At 34.5% G+C, this 22,109-nt stretch overlaps 2 protein-coding genes across 3 annotated transcripts; both read right to left on the bottom strand.

The window, feature by feature from the left end:
* Positions 1-5,083: 5,083 nt before the first annotated feature.
* LOC106053638 (uncharacterized) lies at positions 5,084-10,108 on the bottom strand. 2 transcript variants are annotated; one of them, XM_056045301.1, is made up of 4 exons: positions 9,843-10,107; positions 8,502-8,590; positions 7,483-7,579; positions 5,084-6,068 (listed from the first exon to the last, which is right to left on the bottom strand). In XM_056045301.1, the coding sequence occupies exons 3-4, from the start codon at positions 7,487-7,489 to the stop codon at positions 5,284-5,286; spliced, it is 792 nt and encodes a 263-aa protein (XP_055901276.1). In that variant the 5' UTR covers positions 7,490-7,579; positions 8,502-8,590; positions 9,843-10,107; the 3' UTR covers positions 5,084-5,283. The 2 variants fall into 2 exon arrangements, with proteins under 2 accessions (XP_055901276.1, XP_013064675.2); XM_013209221.2 differs by lacking the exon at positions 7,483-7,579 and having other exon boundaries at positions 9,843-10,108.
* A 4,024-nt stretch (positions 10,109-14,132) lies between these two features.
* Positions 14,133-19,230, bottom strand: LOC106053637 (uncharacterized). The gene is made up of 3 exons (XM_013209220.2): positions 19,037-19,230; positions 16,140-16,271; positions 14,133-14,648 (listed from the first exon to the last, which is right to left on the bottom strand). The coding sequence occupies exons 1-3, from the start codon at positions 19,074-19,076 to the stop codon at positions 14,410-14,412; spliced, it is 411 nt and encodes a 136-aa protein (XP_013064674.2). The 5' UTR covers positions 19,077-19,230; the 3' UTR covers positions 14,133-14,409.
* Between the last annotated feature and the right edge of the window lie 2,879 nt (positions 19,231-22,109).

The following is a 22,109-nucleotide window of genomic DNA, read 5'->3' as shown; positions in this document are numbered from 1 at the left end:
ATAAAATACTAAAAATGTGAAAGGCTTTAAAAACGTTATTCTTGAGTTGTTTCCCGTGAATTTTCATTTAAATATAAAAGAATATAGGTTAGTGTTTAGAAATGATACTTCATCTCTTCTGTAAGTAGCAAAACATGGCAGATACACGTTTTTGACTCAGGACCTTCAATTTCACTGATTTCAGCTGTTTTAGGTGAATTACAACTTAAGTTTAGATCTAATAGAATGTTAGCTAATAAAATGAACTTATGCATTTTTTTAGTTGTAATTTGGTTTACAATTATGAGGGGAAGTTGTAATTAAATAATTTCTTAACAGGTTTTATGCCTAAGGTAGAGGCAAAGTCACCCCCTTATATGTGTTGCATTTTTTCTTTCAGATAGTTATGCCAACAGTGTCCAAAAAGAAGCTGAGCTGACATAAACATAATGATGTTCAAACTTTATTATAGCTATGGAAGAGTGAAAACACAAACAGAGATGAGCAGATATTTCAGCTGGCAATGAGAGAAGATTAAAAAGAAAAAAATATTTCTGTTTGGGCTATTCGGTGAGATTGGCGCAAGAAGGCAACTCCTTCACAGCTAACATTCTCAACATCAGGTATGTTCCAAGTGAATGAAAATAGATGAAAGTAATGCTACTACCATTGAAGCACTTATATTCCAGCAGTGGGGAAATAAATTCTGCATGGGTAAGATGAGTGGAAACCTCAACCACGAACAAAGTATTTGTCGATAAATGTCATTGATGTTAACTGTTTTCTTTAGGAGGAAGCCATGCATTAAACAGCTAAAAATGTGTGATGCCTTTTATTGCCTCTTTATTCAAAAATGTCTTAATCTTAGAAAAAAAGTTTTCTGTTCTATTTACTTCTAAAATACATTTATTAAGAACTAGCCTGATGACTTTACCCGCGGCCTGCGGGTCTAAGTTTGTGTTTACTAATCTAGTGGATTGGATTTAGATGTATGTTAAACTTAGCTAATGATCCTTTCAGGTTTTTTTCTCTTTCGTTAGGAAAATAAAATTAGGCTTGCGAAAATGGGTTTACCCGAAGCCGATACATTCATATCTTTTAAAAACGAAAAGAGCGATAGCTTTGATAAATGAATGGGATTATAAAGTAAACAATTAAACGAAATAATTTTTAGTACACGATTCATGAATGAATATAGATCTAGGCCTATCTCAACTCGGCTTCGCAGCTTTCGTAAACGAATGTAGTCTCTTAAAAATGTTTTAGAAAACCAAATTTGAATGTTTATTTGATCAAAATATGAAATGAATGAACTATAATTAGTATGTTCAAGTGTTAAAGTATATAACTATCTGTGCGAAGAGAAACTTTTATCATCTTAGAGTTGAATTAGAGTTTTAGATCTAGGAATGGGATTATAAAGTAAACAATTAAACGAATTAATTTTTAGTACGCGATTCATTACGGTATTGTCTAATGAAAGAATGTTCGCCAGGAAATCTGTAGTCACAGATATCAGGAACTAATTTATGTAAAAATGCTTTTGAAACACAAAATTGAAGGTTAATTTTATTATATAATGAAATCAATGGATCTTCTTTTGTATTTTCATATGTCAAAGTAAAAAACTATCTGCGCAAAGTGTATTTCTTAAAATTAGATCTAGGTCTAAATCCTTTCGATTTTTTCTCATGTCAACATTGTTAACCATGGCCTAGATCCATAAATACTATAGCTTTAATAGAGTCGAACATCTTTATTATTTTTTTTTTGAGGGTCTTAAGTTTGTTTTAGGGCTACAATACATACACTACGGTCTAAGTTAGTACCCAAGGAACATTCCTGCCTAGTTTTATCAAGATTGGTCAAGCGGTTTTGGTGTCTATAAGTCACATACATACATACACCTCACATTCTACTTTATAGTATAGATATAAAGTTCAAAGGCAAAGTCACCCCATTTTTCCATTTTTGAAAAAATGGCATTTAAGCCCCCAAAAAGTATTTTCCCTATAATGTACTGACTTTATTTAATGTTTTTATTAAAGTACAGGCATCCACTCTGTAGGAAAACAAATTTATAATAGTTTAAGTGTACTTTAAATGTGGGAAAATTAAGTTGGAAGTTGAAAAGTGTGCAAAGTCACCCGTTTCACAACAAACAAACAATTCAGTGGAGGGATGGAAATATACATTGCGTCTCTCTATTCACGGTCATCACCCCAGGAGTGGGTCTACACTGAGAACAGGATTCATAGATACAAAACAAAGTACCTCCAACTTAGCAGACGTTGTGAAGCTAGATTTCTACTGACTGGAAACAAGCATACACATTGATTTTGTGAACGTGCTTTTTTTGTTTTCAATCTGACAAGTGTGGAAGTATGATTGTGTTTTTTATCTGACAAGTGTGGAAGTATGATTGTGTTTTTTATCTGACAATTATGGAAGTATGATTGTGTTTTTAATCTGACAAGTATGGAAGTATGATTGTGTTTTTAATCTGACAAGTATGGAAGTATGATTGTGTTTTTAATCTGACAAGTGTGGAAGTATGATTGTGTTTTTTTATCTGACAAGTGTGGAAGTATGATTGTGTTTTTATCTGACAATTATGGAAGTATGATTGTGTTTTTAATCTGACAAGTTAGGAAGTACGATTGTGTTTTTTAAAGTGCACTTTTGAACTATAATTAACTATTTTTGCTTATTCTATTATGTTGACCTATTCATATTTTACGATATCTGAAGTGTAAACTGCAAAAGGGGAGGCGCGGTTGCCGAGCGGTAAAGCGCTTGGCTTCCGAATCCTGATGAAGACTGGGGGAAAAGTAAAGGCGGTTGGTCGTTGTGCTGGCCACAGAAACTGATGACCTTTACATCATCTGCCCTATAGACCACAATGTCTGAAATGGGAACTTTACTTTTTTTATACTGCTAAATGAGTGAAAAATGATGATAAAACAAAAAACATTTGTTCTGCGCTTTTTTATAGGCGCTATTTTGTCGGGTCACCGCTTTAAGTATATACCGGGGTATGCGAACAGATTTATAAGACTGTCTCATTATACTTATGAAAAATATATATTATTTGATTTAAAATGATAATGTACTATTCTTTAGCACTTTCAGAAGATTTGGAAAACTGTGAACATTCTTGTCTCCAGTTTTTGTTTCTATATAAAAAAGACTTTACAACAGAAGCAGTTATTGGGATTACGCGTTGTTTTTATTACATTTAACTGGCTACCTCGTAGTTTCAAATTAGTGTCGATAAAATAAATCCGTCATTCAAGCCTTGTTCTTTAGAAATTCTATCAATGAATCAAAAAGAACAATGAGATCGATTCCAATCGCACTTTTAAATAAAGAATGTAGGCTACTTTTGTGTGAATGAGTAAAAGTTTTGCTTTCTTGGTTTTTCAAACAAAGTTGAGCAACTTATCTCTCACTGAAGGCATTCCTTTTGATTTTATGAAATGCTCTAATGACATCATTTAGTGATGTTATGCGACTAAATGACACAATGCACTGAAAATACAGCTTGTTTCAGGTACTCTAAGCGAGAAATCCTCGCTACGATATCTTACTATCATTGCCGGAGCACCGTCAGTACCAATAGAAATGGCATTAAACAAAGGTAGGCCTATAATTGTTATATTTAACAAAAACTTTTTTTTTATACAGTAAATAACGTTGAACTTTTGTATAGGTTTCTATACATTTGGCGAATAATTCTGGACAATTTTTGTGTCTTTTCCATGTCAGGTGTAGCTTATTGGTCAAGCCGTATAGAAAATGTAGATGTTTCTATGAACATAAAAACTCTACGCACCGAGTCATATTCTTTTGTAGGTTTATTACCCAATAGAATTTTTTTCTTTTTCATGAGGAAAGTTGGTTTTTGAAGCAGGATGTTATCGCTCTGGTCAAATCAGTTCTTTACAACTGGAGACTTGCACGATAGGATGGACGCTAAATTTTAAAACAAATAAAATTGACTGATAAAAGAGCTTAAATTTTTTTTTATTCTGCAGTGCTGTTCAGAGGTTGTTATATTTGTTGAGAAGGTTGTGAGTCTGCCGATTTGAAATGATGTTATTTGTAGTCGCGAGTTATAAGTATAAGCATAAGCACTTATGCCAGAAATAACAGAATAATGCCTCGTTCAAATAATATATAATTTATATAATATATAATTTATTACAGATGAAGGGAACAGTGTCAGCTATAGAAAAACACGTCATTTCCTAAACACTAGTACAAGAGGTCTCTAAGCTATTTCCGTTCTACCTTTTTAATGTACCGTCGCGTCACTAAGGAAACCCGCGATTAGTGCCAACTTCTACGCGTCTATCAAGTGACTAATACTTTACAAAAACAAACATAGTTCAGCCACACTATGCTTTCTTTTATACACCGGATACACCAACTAGCTAGCTATTAATAGGCTTTCCAACAGCTCTTTCCGAACTTTGCTGCAATCAATAGAGAATTGTCATCAGGTGCACGCAGTCCATAGTCATCTCTTTTGGCATTCAACTTTTAGTTTAGAAATACAGATTCGTATTAACTATTCAACACCAGCGCCACAGACCACAACTTTGTCTTGATATTAAACTTTGCGCTAACCTCCAAGCTTGTGTTTCAGGAACCCCAAAACAAAAATTTTCTACGGATCCCTGGAAGTCCGTGCGGACCATGTTGGGAACTACCAGATCGGGTTTGTTAAAGCCCCTCACGTCAAGGTTACTATGTCACCGACTTTAAGACATTAAATTTGATTGTGTGGACAACACAACTCCGATCCGAAAGCAAGTACCATTGTGGCACTTATCATTAGCATTGGAACTGAAATAAATTGTCTTTAATTCTGAAGATTAAAGATGAGTGCAGCATTTAATGTGAAACTGTCTACTCAGACTCAGCATACTTTGCCTCTTCTGATCCAAAGACATTGTGGTGTCTAAATTCTAATGCCTGAATTAATAATTATTTACGTTTTGCAAGTCCATAAACAAAAATATCCTGTTAGTATGTGTAAGAATTAGGTCTAGGTGTTTACAAGACAACGAGTAAATAATCTGGAAACAAACAAATATCACAAGCAACTACAACATATAGTTTTACTGTAGCAGTTCCTACTATTAAAACATGATAGTTGCATCATGCATGGCTTTGTCATTCAATCATAATGATTTTGTATGTAACAACAAGTAAAAGATAAATGACAATAAAAAGCATAATAAAATTAATGCATATATATAGGACTACAGATAAAGAGACAGCTGCACCATAATTCCTTTAGCAATAGTCATCATCGTTAACGTCAAAGTTTGGAATCAACAAGAAAGACCCTTCACATCCTGGACATGATGCTGCTTCAAATTTGACACTGGGCCTCAGTTTGCACCACTTTCCTATTGATACATACTTTTTGCATCCATGAGGATGACAGATCATGACCAACAGCCTTTCTTCTGCACTCTTGACTGTTTCAAAGTATTTGACAAAAGCAGAAGTCCACTTGCTTTCAAAGGTATCTAGGTAAGCATCCAATTTATTCAACAGGTCCATGTCACAGGTGTAGCAATAGAATTTGCAAACACCTCCTTCGTTAAAAATGTAGGCATCTCCAAATAAGTAAGCTAGATTTTCTGTTTTCTCTTCATCATCGTGAAATAGTGTGCATTTAATATTATCCACATACCTACAAGCAGTGGGTAGTTTTGTGGATGTGACTATCTGAACTTTGCCCCATGCCTTGCTTGGGTTTTCAGATAATTGGCATTTTTTGCACTGACATATGGTGTTTTCTTTGAAAATGAAGGCATCCTCAACTCTGCCCGTTCCCTGCCAGTAAAGTCCAGCTTGATTCAACACAGGTACATGAATCAAAACAGCCAAATCAGCTACTGATTTGATAAGAGCAAGGATATCCTCATGCTGGTAACTTTTAGGTAAGTGTTCAACCGATAAGGTTCCAAGGTCCTTAAAAAGACTATGGTCAGTGTTTTTTTCACAGACAACACTGCTAAGAGGTGTCTTATTAACATCACTATGTGTCTGGTAGCAAATACCGCTTTCACCTTAAAAAAAAAATTAAATATTAAAAATGTAATTCAATTTTCTACAAAACTAGAGTAAGCATATTTTATGACAATAATGGGGAAAAAAACAACATTGGGCTACATGTAAACTGTTGGCACATAATGTAGAGATCGTAAAGTCAATGTTCATTTTTGGTCCATTAAATTTCTCCCAATATCAAGTATTTTTGATCCAAATCTAGGTTGTCACATACCAGTATTTGTATGTCATAATACAAAATGTCTTAATTTGTCTGGGTTTTGCTTATTTCATATATTTAGGTTTCCAAATCTACAGGAGCAACTTTGTTTGAATTTTTATTTTTAAATGTAAGTGGCTTTTGTACATTCTATTAGAGAAACTCTGGTTAAAAAGTATAATTAAAAAGCTTGTTGACAAATGTCAGGTTTTCAATGGTAAATAAAATGCTAATTACCATTTCAAACATTATTGAGGCAAAACGATGTTGCAGTCTGTATTTTAGAAAATATTTTAGAAAACACCATTAAACAAAAGGAGGCGGGGTGGCTGAGCAGTAAAGCTTGACTTCCAAACCGGGGTTCCAATCCTGGTGAAGACTGGGATTTTTAATTTCGGGATCTTCGGGCCCCTCTGAGTCCACCCAGCTCTAATGGTTACCTGACATTAGTTGGGGAAAGTAAAGGTGGTTAGTCATTGTGCTCTCCACATGACACCCTTGTTAACTGTAGACCTCAGAATCAGATGACCTTTACATCATCTGCCATATGAAAGGGGGACTTTTTTTTCCTTTTTTTAAACAAAAGATTTGTATTTCCTGTACAATTTTTTAACAAATGAATTTAGGGAAAATATGTTGATGACAGATAATAATTTCAAAATGCAGCTAAGTGTTTTAAACAGTTTGGTGTGTATTTTTTGCAAAACTCTTTTCAACTTAAACAATCGCAGATGTACAAGACATAGCCTGAGACAAAAATAGATTAAATTCTTTTAAAAACTCTAAACAAGTAGATTAGTTTTGAACAAGATAGCTTTGACTGGGATAAAGAAGTTCTTTTGATATTATAAAATAAAAACTACATGGTATAAGTCTATTCTGCTGGTTTTGGCTTTCTGTTAAATGTTATCTTCTGAAAACTCTATAAAGATATGTGTATGTTATTCTTTTAAATATATAAGGTAAAAAAAAAAAGCAACATGTTAAAATTATATCAAACTTTAATAAAGTGTTCTTTAAAAGTCATACATTCAATGCATAAGTGTTTAGAATTCTAATTTGTTGTTTTTTTTCTAAACCAACTTAATGAAACCCTCAACATATCCACATAAAAAATAAATTTGACCTGAGTAGACTGTTAACAAAAAAGTTTGTTGTTTTATTTTACTGCTCCTCCTGCCAACAAAAATCAGCATATATATATATATACATACCAAACATGGCTTCTTTCAACCATTTGTATGTATCAGAGACAGGGCCAGCCCTAACAATTGCGGGGCCCTATGCCAAATGGATTGTGTGGGACCCTGTCTGAGAATGGATTATAATGTCAAAATTAAGATTTTGCATTAAAAAATAAATTTTTCTTTGCAATACATTTTTATTAAATGAAAGCTGGCAATGCCATTTTTTTTTTAACCGCACATAGTATTGGCACCCCAAAATGACTTGTCTATTTTCATGAGATTTTCATGAGATTTTAATGGTTTCAGATTTCCAGGACTTTTTCATCTATTTTGCAATTTATGGAGATTTCAAGGAGGCCCTGGAAAATCAGGAGGCAGCGGAAACCCTGTTATTATAAATAAGTTGTAATGATTTATTTTAATAATTTACACCTAGAATTAGCAATGGGCCTATGAAAGTGTGGGGCACACAGCTGCTGCATAGGTTGCAGAGCCTAAAGCCGGACCTGGACGCTATATACCAAAGGTGCTCACAAGCCACCAAGGACATATACAATGGCAAGATCAAACTACAATCGCAATCACAAATGAAAGCTGAATGCTGAATACCGGTGCAGACAGATGAGAGACATCGCTCTGCTTGCCGGGATAAGTACCTATCCAATAAGGCGTGGCACTGGTATGCCAAAGGCTATCTTTTTCTTTAGCAAGCTTAAAAGAAAATATTTAACAGGCGTCTTTTCCCTGAAAATGTCCAGCTCAGGGTTAGAGGGGAGCACATAGCCCTTTGTGGCTTCTGATCTGCTAGTGACAGCTGGAGATCCCTTATTGTTTATCTTTGACATAGGGCTAGTTATTTAAACTCTCCAACATGTTAGTAAGAATGTTGAAAATTATAAATTGAAAGATACCCTTTTTCACCACTTCAGAAGCAGGATTTAAGTCTAAAGTGACTGACTGACAGCACAAAATTAATACCTTCTTTCCCTACATGGGTAGATACAAAAGTTTAAACAAAAAATGATTATACCACAGGAAAATCATACCATTGAAATCTTGGTGAAGAGCAACAGGGACAAATCGTTCATCGTCATTCAATACATACAATAAATGTGAACACATTTTTAGATCTGACCTGGCAAAGAAATACAATATTTTAAAAAATTTACTCTATCTGCAGTATTGAATACCATAAAAATTTTAGTACCTTAAATCAATTACAATTATATTTTTATAATTAAATATAACTACTAGTTATTGCACTTTGTTCTTTATAAATATTTTTTTTCATCAAAATTGACTAAACTTAGGTTTGTAAATGAATGTTCTAAATGTGATTTGATTATAGGATACATTAAAATGCATAGACAGCAAATGTATGTTTTGTTTTATATTGTTTCAAAGTTGTTTTTTTTTTTCAGAAATGAAAATGATTACATGTATCCTAGTCCAAACCTGTCTTAGGAGGTTTTTATTTGTACAAAGGCTAAGAAATTTTGCTTTTCACCACTAAAACTGTTTTATAACTTCCCTCACAATTAATTTTGTGAAATAAAATTGGTTGGTATCAATGGAAAGCAATTTCTCAAGCTCAGTGTATAATATAATGAGGATTCAATATCTCTTAGAGTTTAGACTCTAGTCAGTCTAGTCTAGTACTCTAGATTTAGATTTTAGAATCTAGAGATTAGTATATATAGATATACATATAACTACTAGATCTATAACACTGACGACACTGTTTAGTCTTAAGTATAGATTATATTAATTACAGTTAGATCTAGAAATCTAGATATATATCTACATTAGTAATTACTTATACTTAGTAGACTGCTATAACTTTACTTTATAACATTGCATTATTTTTTTGATTATAAAATATATTATCATTAAATTCATTATATACCACAATTATAATCTTTTTTTTTCATAAATTTATATTAAAAGACTTCTTTATAAATATAACTTTAAAGACTAGATTTCACTAGATATCTACCTAGCTACTGTCACACTAAAATATATTTTTACTATATTACTATATATATATAATATATATATTTATAATATATCATCTAGATCTAGATCTATTCTAAAAAAAAAATCTAGATCTAAATCTATATACCGGTATATTAACATTTTGGACTACACTTGAACTTGAGTTGACTGACTCTTTCAAATCTTTGAGTCACTAGTCTGTAAATTAGTGAATAGTGTAAATTATACTAAATTATACTTATAGTAGTTATAGATCTAGCAGAAGTATTTAATAAACTAGAACTAGTGAAATCTAGTGCCTAGTGATTCATCATTCTAGTCTACTAGATCTAGTACAAACTAAAACTACTCCTAGACTAGTAGACTATAACTAGTATAGATATAAAAATCACCTGATGAAACCTGCCACCTGGTAGTTTTGTCAAAACTTTTGACAAATGACAAATGACTGAAATGGCCAAAAATATGGCCTTATCTAGATCTAAATCTGCACTTGACTAGATCTAGAAATCTAGATCTTTTGCTAGATTCTAAAGCTACTGACACTCTGCTGGCTCTGGTGGTTAATCTCGATTTTAGACCTAGCCAAGATTAGATCTCTATAGATGATAGATCCCTAGACTAAAGATACTAAATAACAGCATGGTTAGTTATTTTTTTGCCATTGTTTTGAAAGTAATATCAAGGCTTGTTTTTTTTATTAGATTCTGGGTTTTTTATGTTTTCGTTTTTAATGTCAATATATATTTGAATGCATGAATATTTAGATCTATGTTGTTGTTTTTTAAGTCTTTATTAACGATTAAAATGGATTCACTAGATATCTAGATAGGTCTGTAGTAAAGCTAATTATTTAATGAGTTGGTATGACAACATGAATTATAAACTTTTTGTTGTTGTTGTTGACAGTAAAATAGAATTTTTATTCATGCAGTTAGATCCATATATGGAGATTCTCATATATTATAATCATATCTGTATTGTTTATTATTTATTGTTACAAGCCTTCCCCATAGCACTAGGCAGTCTTAAATAACTTAGATGGAAATTTAGCAGTGGCGTCACTAGAGGCGGCGTTGCGGTCCTCACCAGTATGATAACCACAATATAGGGGTTGACACCCAAGTATAAAAATTGCACTTTTACAAAAACAGGCGATCTAAATAATAAAAAAAAAGCTTTATACTAAAACACCGGATTCCTTACATGCATATTTAATATATAAATACAAATATTTTTTTTAGGCCTTATATATTCTCTTTGCAATAATGTCCAAAATATTATAATTTAACATGCATGCTTACCAAGGAAGAGGACGCAAAAGTGTTTTTTTTAAGACAAGAATGGGTTGTATTTGAGTTTTAGATATTCTGTTGTTGTTTTTTTTTTTAGTATTGATCAGGTAAAAATGGCATTATTACCACTGTTTAAGAAATAAAATTACTCGACATTGTTTCATCATCTAAGTAGAGACTTTCTTATTTTATCGCGAAAGACATAAACAACAAGATGAATTTAAAATGTAGTTTTGAAGAAGACATTTCAAAACAACTTGTTTTCAGAACTAATTTCTCTTAAGAAAATATTAGCCCATCATTCGTTTTATTGTCGTTTTTTTTTTTTTTTTGTTGTTGTTTTTTTTTTTTTTTTTTTGCATAAACTAAACAGGCCCGCTAACAGATGTCTTGCTGATGAGGCGATGAACTCACAACTGCCAAGCCCATTACAAATACTCGCTGTACTACGTCAAAAGTCTATCGTCACACTCAGCACCGACCTATATTCCCACCTCTTCCCAAATAATTTTATTTGACTTGAAATTTTCTGGCTATGAAAAGTATTGTGTGTCTGACGCCAGGAGAATGAATTTCTGAAACTGAACAAAAAATGCAGGAAAACGCGTACCCTTTCCAAAAAATATTTTATCCATTAATCTGTTTTCTTACCAGTAGCTGTTTCTATTAACAAAACACAGTGAAAATGCAGATTCGATATTTGATCTGCACTTGTTTTTTTTTTTTTTTTTTGCTACAAGAAGAACAGTGTATTGCGCTGTAGACACCTCAGAAAATGTAGTTCTGCCCCCCCCCCCCCCCCCCCAAAAAAAAAAAAAAAACTAGAAAAAAGCGCTGGGTATCGGAGTTCAGCTCTGTACCCTTGTAGGCGAGCTATCGACACTCCGCAGACCAAAAATATATAATATATCGTTTGTTAGTCAAATCAGTATCAAAACTAGATCTAAATCTAGGTCTAGCATGATCTAGACTAGAATCTGGGCTGGTGAAATACGTCATGAAATTATGACTAATAATAGCCAACAAGGTTTTAAAACATACACAAGTGTTGAAAGTAAAAAGCTGACAATTGTCAGTAGTTTCCAATACCGCGGAGCTATCATCTTAGATGAAGAAAATAAACCTGAACTTCTGGCATATATATAGTCCACAGCAGCACAAATTAATAAAATTTAGGCACCGCATATTTACGGATAATTTTCCGGTGCTTAATTTTCCGCCTTGTCAAAAAGTGCCTAATTATCCGGTGCCTAAATTTCCGGGTGCCTAATTATCCGGGTGCCTAAATATCCGGTGCCTAAATTTCCAGATACCCAACATATGCAAAACTAGAAACGATCAGGAAAGACAAATTTGGCAGTAAGACATATCGAAATACCGACTATTAGTAGCTATCTTATCTTATCTTATATAATACAGACGTTACTTCAAAAAAGAAGATGATTACGTCCTACGCGTCATGCATTCAGTCATACATGTTAACCAATGACATTAATTCTGCCGAGTCACTGGTTTTCCTGGCTATCTCAGGCAACCCATTCCATGCTCTAATAGCGCTTATAGGAAGAAGGAGTATTTGTACAAATTCGTCCTAGCATTTGGAATGAGAAACGTTTCTTTATCTTTGTGTCTTTCAGAGTATTTTATTAAATTTTGTATTTGAAGATTATGATTCAGTGTTTTATGTATAATTGCTACTTTACTTTTGCGTCTTTGTCCTGAAGGCTTTATAAATTTAGTGATTTTACTAAAGGTGTTACTCTAGTCAAATGTAAATATTCGTTTGTTATGAATCTCACAGCTCTATATTGTGTCTGTTATATATATATATATATAGTAGCTATTAATAAAATCAAATAAAATCTTTAGAAAAGTGTCTACCTTCATTTTTTTTTTTAATTTCACAGACTGATGTATAACAGAAAACTATAAAGAATCTAGTAAAGTTTAGAATCTGTGCATCTCGATATTCATGATATACGTAAGCAAATAAAAAAAAAACGAGATAAGAAACATTTGATCTGTGTAACTATTGTAAGGGTAGATCTATACATGCTTGACTAACAGTGCCACCAGTGTGTTATTATCTCCCCTGAGCACACAACATACAACAAACATAATTGCGTAACGCGCTAAGAAAAAAAGCCTTTACTCCTTGGCCTGCACTGACCAGCGTGTTAGAATCAGTTGGGCCGTGACCTCCGTGCGAAGATGTCTGTCGGACACACGGTCTATTTACGTTTCAATGCAAGGAGGGGCATGGATGATTTTTTTCCCCCTCGAGTTTTGTTAGACAAATACATTGCGTATTGTTTTAGCAACGGTAAAAGTAGTGACGTAGTCAGACAGACGAATGACGTAGTAGACTAGACGAACAAAGAGCAACATGGCGATAGTAGGCCTATAGAAGTAGGTTGTTTCGGATGATAGATAAATAGCGACGTTTATGAAGACTAGACCGACTTCACAGTTATAAATAAATGTGTCATTTGCAACAGCAAAAGTCTTTATAATGTGCAATTTTAACCTGTAATGTTCCGTGGCTAATGTGGAGTAATCAATGAAATAGAAGTGATAATGTGTTGACCTGCATATATATTGTGTGTCAAACTGTATATTTTGTACCGGTACCTCATAAACTATAGGCTACGCGGATCTAAAACATTTCAAAGTTTTTTGTCTTTGTTTTGTAGGTTTATGTTTAATTTACACTTTGTTATCGATGGATCTCGACTTCCCTTGCACTAGCATACAGCAGTAGGGCCTACATGTTGGGGTTTTTTTTTGTTACGAAGTCTTGCCAGAGTATGTCCAGTATGGAACGCTGGCACAATTGGAAGATAGATGGTGCCTTTAGAAGCTTCGTACAGAGCACCAGTTATGAAAGAGCAAGTGCAAAGACACTGCTTACTGTTCGATGTTGTTAGATGCGCTGGGTAGGAGACATATTCTTTATTGGAGATGAGCGCAAGCCAAAGTGGATATTCTTCTTTTTTGTGTGTGTGTGTGACATTAACAGTAGACTTAACAGAGATACCGTCCTTACCCCGGAAGTGTATAAAGGTCAACTCAGGCAGAGAGGAACGTATGTTGTAGCAGATGACCGATGGAATAGAGAGCTGGAAAACTCTCACGAAATTCGCTGGACACTCATTTGGACCTAATGAAAAGCCCTTGCTGGAAACAAGTTCAAACGGCGAAAACATAATTTAAGTAGACCCTATTTCGTTGCATCTGATGTGACAAAATGTGCAGGTCGCAAGTGCTTCTGCGTAATAACGTGAAATACTGAACTCAGTCATAATCTTCGGTCTCGAAGACAATGTCTTAACAAAATAAAATGCAAGTGAAAAGACACAAAAAAATGATAACTTCAAGTCTTCCATGTAGATTTGTAACATTGATTTTACTTTTCATTAATGAACTAATTTAGTACAGGATTTTATTTCTTATGACATTTTGTGCAGGCCTGCATATTTTTTGCTTGCAGTGAAACAATTGCCCTTTTTCCCCCCTACCATAGTCAATATGCGTGAACAATAATTTAAGGGAGTTAACACTTAATCCATACATTCTACTTGTTATCTCCCTTGCTACACCTTCTCAAAGTGCTCTTTTCTTTTATGATGGACTTAATTTAACCCGCCACAGAGCCGTCTTGACCTTAACCTGATCGCATCTTCGCAGCAGCTTCCTTCTTACTGTCCCTGAGGACGAGATGCACTGCGGCGTTTGCTGCTTGCTCGGCCATGTTCCTCCTGAGCTTGGCAAATCTCCTTTTTTTTGTGTCTATGTAGCCGACAATATCTGCTGGTTGTTGGGGTACATTCAAGTCAAATACCTGTAGGTATTTCCCAGCTACCTTGTGAGGATTGTTCTCAAGGTCTTCCATTACCACGCGACCTAGTTTTCAGACGACATTAAAAAAAAAAGAAAAAGTTATTACTAAATGGGGACAAAATGTCTGTACAACTTTTAAAACATACATATGGATGGCTGCCTTTTCATGCGGTTTTCGCACTGGACTTTCGTTTGGATTTATCGATGGTCTCAGGTTCAAACCCTGCCCACTCCCATCCCCCGTCGACCTGCGGGAGATTTGGACTCGTAAGTAAAGTATCTTCAACTCTGAAGGAACATCCGAAACATGTAAATCATTTTACATTTCTTACAAAACACTGGTAATGTCAACCCTGAGGAAGTACTGGGCTTTATCTTGGCGTTGGGATTGACTACGTAAATTTGATCTGAGATAGGGCAAAGTTATTGTGAATATAAACATATTTACAATAGAGTTTTATTAAATTATATACATTTTTTTTTCTATCTGAGCTATGAATGGACCTTATTTTTAATTACCTAGCTGTATAATATTTAGCTCTCGAACTATAAAGAGGAAATAACCCTTGAGGGATTATGGGCACGACATGGCTTAAATTGTGCTGATGTGCCAAAAAAAAACAAAATATCAAATATCGGCACAACAGTGCAAAGGTTACTCATTGTTTTCGTGAACACGGTGTACTTGGGCGAGCGTGTCCTAAACATGTGTAATGTTTGATAACTGAAACATGAAGCTTTGGTGAGTGGGTTTACATAGTTCCTTCCAGACCTTGCGATCTATGGGGCAGATGATGTAAAGGTCATCTGTTTCAGTGGCCCACGGTTAACGAGGGTGTCGTGTGGCCAGCACATCGACAAATCGCTTTTACTTTTCCCCAACTAATGTCAGGTACCCTTTAAGGTGGGCGGACTCTGAGGCGCCCAAAGGCATCCTAAACCTATCCCGAAATTTAAAATCCAAGTCTTAACCAGGATGCGAACCCGGGATCCCCGGTTTGGAAGCCAAGTACTTTACCGCTCAGCCATCGCGTATAATATTATATTAATGTCCTCTAGTAGGATATCATCAATGTGTTTTAGTAACTAGACAAGTACCGCCTACGTCTAAATAGACATAGAATTTGCAAGTAAAGGTCTGGCACAGTTGCACATAAACCTCACGTTTTTTTTTTATTTTTTTTATTTATTCGCCAGTTCTTTGGTTCTTCAAAAAAACAGATGTACATGTAGATTTACTGCACAGATGATATTCTTCAGTTTTCTAGAAGTCAAGTAGCCTATATTCCCAAGTTTTCAATAAAATCAAAGTTAGCACAGTAGTAAACAGAATCTGACACGATGTTGAGAGAGGGAATACACTCTGAATAATCAAGTGGAACCAAAGTAAAAGAGTGTTGTTTTCGGAAAAATCTTCGCTGGTGTGTAAAGTCCTCATAATCCACATGTACCACTATAGAGTTATATGGTGCATGCTATTATTTACTATATAACAACGAAAGTAGTAAAACTAGAACCATCACGCTATTAAAATCTTATATAGAGTAACTTTACCTTCAGCTGTACTAACTATCGTGCTGTATATATATCGTACAATCATGATTGCTGTTATTGTCAACATCACAATCATGATTATCGTCAACATCACAATCATGAAGATAAAAGGACAGCGTCTGGGGACGCGCTCTGTGGAATGCACACATACACTCCAATAAGTAACAACTAGAGTGATCCTAAAAATAAACCGTTCTCTCTGTTAATGATTATAATATAGGGGTGTGACGGGTGTCAGTCTATATTTATTCTCGAATCGTCAGTATGTTATGAGATGAAAGATTAAACTATAATTTTATTTATTTAAATCTTTTACAATAATGTCGTAACGAGGGTGTGGGCCAATCTTAATATTGGTCTGTCATTAGGCCTAGTAAAGTAAAGATCCCCTTTCAGACCTTGTGATCTGAAATGAGGGTGTCATGTGGCCAGCACAACGATCAACCGCCTTTACTTTTCCCAAACTAATGTCAGGCAGGCTAACCATTAAGGCTGGCTGGACTCAGAGGCGGCCAAGGATCCTGAAATTAAAAATCCCAGACTTAACCAGGATTTGAACCCGGGACCCCCGGTTCAGAAGCCAAGCTTTACCGCTCCGCCACCGCGCCTCCATCATAAGGCCTACTTTGTAATTATTTTTTTTTGCATCAATATACTGAGATGCAATGATTATAATAATAATAATTGTCGAAAATGAGCATAATCACATAGCATAGGAACTCGAAGAACTCTGAAAGACACAAAGATAAAGGCACATTCCTCGTCCCATATGCTAGGAAAAATTACTCCTTCTTCCCTAGTGCTATTAGAGTAGTCAACCCAATCCACGTTTTAACGGCACTGGAGAAGGAGTACTTGTATGAATTTGTCGTAGCATATGGAATAAGAAATGTGCCTTTATCTTGGTGTTTTTCTGAGTATTTTGTTGTTGTTGTTGTTTTGTTTTTTTTTTTTTTCATTTCTAAATTTGGTTGAGTGTTAGGCTACATTACTTTTTACTCTTCTGTCCTGAAGTATTTGTAAATTTAGAATATACTAGGGTTAGAATGTGTAGATTTAGATCTGCAGAATAGGGTTAAATTGTCTAGATTTAGATCTGCAGACTAGGGTTAGAATGTCTAAATTTAGATCTGCAGACTAGGGTTAAAATGTCTAGATTTAAATCTGCAGACTAGGGTTAAAATGTCTAGATTTAAATCTGCAGACTAGGGTTAAAATGTCTAGATTTAAATCTGCAGACTAGGGTTAAAATGTCTAGATTTAAATCTGCAGACTAGGGTTAGAATGTCTAGATTTAGATCTGCAGACTAGGGTTAGAATGTCTAGATTTAGATCTGCAGACTAGGGTTAAAATGTCTAGATTTAGATCTGCAGACTAGGGTTAAAATGTCTAGATTTAGATCTGCAGACTAGGGTTAAAATGTCTAGATTTAGATCTGCAGACTAGGGTTAAAATGTCTAGATTTAGATCTGCAGACTAGGGTTAAAATGTCTAGATTTAAATCTGCAGACTAGGGTTAAAATGTCTAGATTTAGATCTGCAGACTAGGGTTAAAATGTCTAGATTTAAATCTGCAGACTAGGGTTAAAATGTCTAGATTTAGATCTGCAGACTAGGGTTAAAATGTCTAGATTTAAATCTGCAGACTAGGGTTAAAATGTCTAGATTTAGATCTGCAGACTAGGGTTAAAAGGTCTAGATTTAAATCTGCAGACTAGGGTTAAAATGTCTAGATTTCGATCTGCAGACTAGGGTTAAAATGTCTAGATTTAAATCTGCAGACTAGGGTTAAAATGTCTAGATTTAAATCTGCAGACTAGCGTTAAAATGTCTAGATTTAAATCTGCAGACTAGGGTTTAAATGTCTAGATTTAGATCTGCAGACTAGGGTTAAAATGTCTAGATTTAAATCTGCAGACTAGGGTTAAAATGTATAGATTTAGATCTGCAGACTAGGGTTAAAATGTCTAGATTTAAATCTGCAGACTAGGGTTAAAATGTCTAGATTTAGATCTGCAGACTAGGGTTAAAATGTCTAGATTTAAATCTGCAGACTAGGGTTAAAATGTCTAGATTTAGATCTGCAGACTAGGGTTAAAATGTCTATATTTAGATCTGCAGACTAGGGTTAGAATGTCTAGATTTAGATCTGCAGATTAGGTTAAAATGTCTAGATTTAAATCTGCAGACTAGGGTTAAAATGTCTAGATTTAGATCTGCAGACTAGGGTTAAAATGTCTAGATTTAAATCTGCAGACTAGGGTTAAAATGTCTAGATTTAGATCTGCAGACTAGGGTTAAAATGTCTAGATTTAAATCTGCAGACTAGAGTTAAAATGTCTAGATTTAAATCTGCAGACTAGGGTTAAAATGTCTAAATATAGATCTGCAGACTAGGGTTAAAATGTCTAGATTTAAATCTGCAGACTAGGGTTAAAATGTCTAGATTTAAATCTGCAGACTAGGGTTAGAATGTCTAGATTTAGATCTGCAGACTAGGGTTAGAATGTCTAGATTAGATCGCAGACTAGGGTGAAAATTTCTAGATTAGATCTGCAGACTAATGTGAAAATAGATTTACATCTGCAGACAAGGCTGTAAATTTGATCTGATGACTATGGTGTATTTAGATATTCTGGCCCTAGTATACATTTCTAAATCTAGATGTAGAAGTAGAGTTGTTGTTTTTTTTACTATAGATTAAGTCTAATTCTACATCTAAATCTAGACATTCTAACTTTAGTCTAAATCTAAATCTTATTATCCAGATATTCTGATTCTATATTTAGAATTTAGTCATAAATCAAGATTCCATTGATGATTGATAGTAGATACCGTTAATGTACACTGCCACTGGCTGTGTATTAATCGTAATTTAACAAAAATTTATACTGACTTTTAGCATTCCTTATATTTTTTTGTAATGTCCAATACATTATTTAAAATTGAAAGTTTCCTTTATCTACTTGAAACCCGAGGTTCGTTTGGCTTAGACTTTGACAGAATAATTCCTAACAGAGTATCGTTTACTGTATATATCCTCATATCACAATAAAGTTTTAAATGTACGCATCTTATTTCGTACTTTCAGTTAAAATCTAGTAGCATTTAAAAAAAATAAAGTGCGCAAAAAGGAAACAAACCAAATTGAATTTCATGTTTTTTTTTAGCTCCACATTTTAATTAGGCTCTTAGTATAAAATGTGAAGCTACAAACAAGAAACAATTATCAACAATGGAAGCTATTTATATTTTAAAGGTAAAAGTTTATCTGAGAAGGTGAAATAGTCTACAATCGAGTGAATTTAAAGATTAGTTCATTCGTATTCAATGTATTTCAAAATCACGACAAGGTCAAGTAATAAAGTTTGTGATATTTTATGTTAAATAATACTCCTTCTTCCCTATTGCTATTACTATTTTAGCATCTAAAATTCTAAGCATGGAATGGGTTGCAGGAGCTAGTTAGAAAAAGCAGTGACTTGGCAGAATTTAAGTCATTGGTTAACATGCATGACTGAATGCATGACGCGTAGGACGTAATCATCTTCTTTTTTGAAGTAACGTCTGTATTATATAAGATAAGAAAATAAGATAAGATATGCTAGCCCTGGATGTAGTAAAATATGTAGGTCACAGCTGGGGCTTCGTAGCCACGGGAAATACTGCATTCTTCATTAATCTACGGACTCGAAGACAAGCCTTATGATTATTCTAAAGTCTTTTATTCCAAACATTAAAGATGAGTGCAATGTTAATGTTTAACATGACTACACAAACCCCTTTGCGACCTACATATTTTCCCGCATCTCGTGCAGTCAAGGCTGTTGTCTGCCAGTGGTCTATTAAGCTTTCTTGTTGTCTTCTGCGCCTGCCTTCAATGAGGGCTTTTCTTTATATGGTATGGAAAGTGTTGCCTGAGTCAGCCGGGAAACCAATGACTTTTCAGAGTTTAAGTCACATGCATGACTAGATGGACACAGGGACACGCGTAGGACGTCATCATATTCTCCTTTGAAGCAAATACTATCACTTAGTAGGCCATCAGTATTTTCATTTCATGTCAACAACCAGCTGGATCCCTTGTTCAGTGACAGTGTAAGCAAGTTGAATGAAGGCGCAACCAACGGCATACAGAAGCTCCGTGACGACCATCTCTTTTGTTTTAGTAGGGGACAATAGGGGCCTAAGGTTGAACACATTGCCGTCTAAGCGGAACCTGACGTCAGAGCTGCTTTACAACCCTGCTTCACACCAGTGATCAGCTGAGTCACCATTAATTAGAAATAATTGATTGACTAATTTTTTACAATTGATTCATGTTTTGTTAGGTACAATAAATAATTGTTTAAAGTATCAGCTTGATCGGAGAACGCGTGAGGGAAAAATAGCGTCGACAATTATTTAATGGGACTAAACCCAAAAGATTTAGCCGTGTGTGTTTGTGTGCGTGTGTGTGTGTGATACTGAAGGCAAAGTTTTCCTTGTCGGTATCACACAAAGTAATTACCAGTAATTAATTGACTAATTTGTTTGTTTGTTTTTTATTATTGTTTCATGACTTGTCTATTCGATGCCAATGAATACTGTGCGAGGTTGTCCACTTGACCCGAGAATGGATGTGGGAGAAATAACGTGTTTTCACTCAATTCATTTTTTTATTTGAAATCCTTAGCAACATAGTTTATTACTTTATGTACGACTGTGTGCGACCCATGTGCCTGTTAGGCGGAACCTAGGGTCTAATATACTATAAAGCAAAAGTAACATAAAAATTCTCAAATACACACATATATTTTTATTACAATTATACTTAGCTACCTAGACTTTTAAAGTATCTAATAATACGTATCTAAAGTCCTGACATGCAGGGAACCTATTAAAGACAGAAAACAAATTTAAAAGACTAGCCAATTTTCCGCATATGTAGAAAATAAAAAGATAGAGAATTGAACAGATACACCACTACAGCGCGAATCACGCGGTCACTTTCTTACATCGTCACACACATGAACTGCCTTAAGTCCACCATTTGCACCGCCCCGCCCAAAATTACTTAAGATAGCATTACTCACACTCCTCTTTCTGTTGTTATCTTTCTGTGACTCTCCTTTCCCCGCCCCCTTTTATCTAGATCTATGTAGCTCACAGTTGCTTATCATTCTCTCTCTCTCTCTCTTTTCCCCCCACTGTGATTACAACTCTTGTAAGACAGTAGGCACCGAGTTACGTTTCCTTCCTCAGTCTACATACGCGTATCTGTGAGTCTTTAGTTTCTTCTTTTATGTGTAAAAGTCTTAAGTCTACAAGACTGCTTCTTCTCTAGGCTGTGACATACGTTCAGATGGAGGGATCTCAAACTGGCTATTAAATATGGTGCTTTCCTACTAAATAACATTCAATTGGATATAGTATCAGTTCATAAAATGAACGCCGTTTTTAAGTTCGCGACTACGTCATACGACAGTATTGTGCGTGTAAAGGAGTATAAGTATCGAAATGTGTTATAATAGAACTTTGTTTTGTTATGAATAGAAACGAAGGATTATACCTATTTAAAAAAAAAATAATTATTATATGTTATAATAACAGTGGCGTTGTCGTTTTATTGTTTTATTTAATCTGATAGGGATGTAGAGTAATTGGATAGGTTCTAGTCTCTATGTTTCACTAGATCTATAGTTTACTAACAAAGTGTGATCGGCACTTACATTATCGTTTCATCTTTTTGTTATCTGAAACTATATAGAGAATATCCCCCCCTCTCTCTCTCTCTCTTCAGTATACATGCATACATTCTTCTCTCCCCCCCCCCCCTTTTTCTATCTTTCATTTTATCTTCCTTTTCCTTTCTCTCCTTCCCTCTCAGTCGTTCCTCTTCTCTCTCTCTCTCTGTGAGACTGACCATTCCTCTTTTTTTTTATTATTATTATTATATAAGTTTATTTCGTTCAATATTTTAAGCTTCT

Source organism: Biomphalaria glabrata, chromosome 10 (assembly GCF_947242115.1).
Source record: "Biomphalaria glabrata chromosome 10, xgBioGlab47.1, whole genome shotgun sequence".
NCBI lineage: Eukaryota > Metazoa > Mollusca > Gastropoda > Planorbidae > Biomphalaria > Biomphalaria glabrata.
This window is presented reverse-complemented; position numbering and strand designations above follow the sequence as displayed.

What these genes read in the sequence shown, in the direction of transcription:
- LOC106053638 (XM_013209221.2), bottom strand. Translation starts at nt 8,577, where the DNA reads ATGTGTTCACATTTATTGTATGTATTGAATGACGATGAACGATTTGTC. An exon ending in TCTTCACCAAGATTTCAATG is followed by an intron (nt 6,069 to 8,501) that starts GTATGATTTTCC and finishes TTTTTTTTTAAG; the next exon opens with GTGAAAGCGGTATTTGCTAC.
- LOC106053637 (XM_013209220.2), bottom strand. Translation starts at nt 19,076, where the DNA reads ATGTATTGGACATTACAAAAAAATATAAGGAATGCTAAAA. An exon ending in AAATATAAGGAATGCTAAAA is followed by an intron (nt 16,272 to 19,036) that starts GTCAGTATAAAT and finishes TGCATTCCACAG; the next exon opens with AGCGCGTCCCCAGACGCTGT. An exon ending in GATAGTTAGTACAGCTGAAG is followed by an intron (nt 14,649 to 16,139) that starts GTAAAGTTACTC and finishes TCTGAAAACTAG; the next exon opens with GTCGCGTGGTAATGGAAGAC.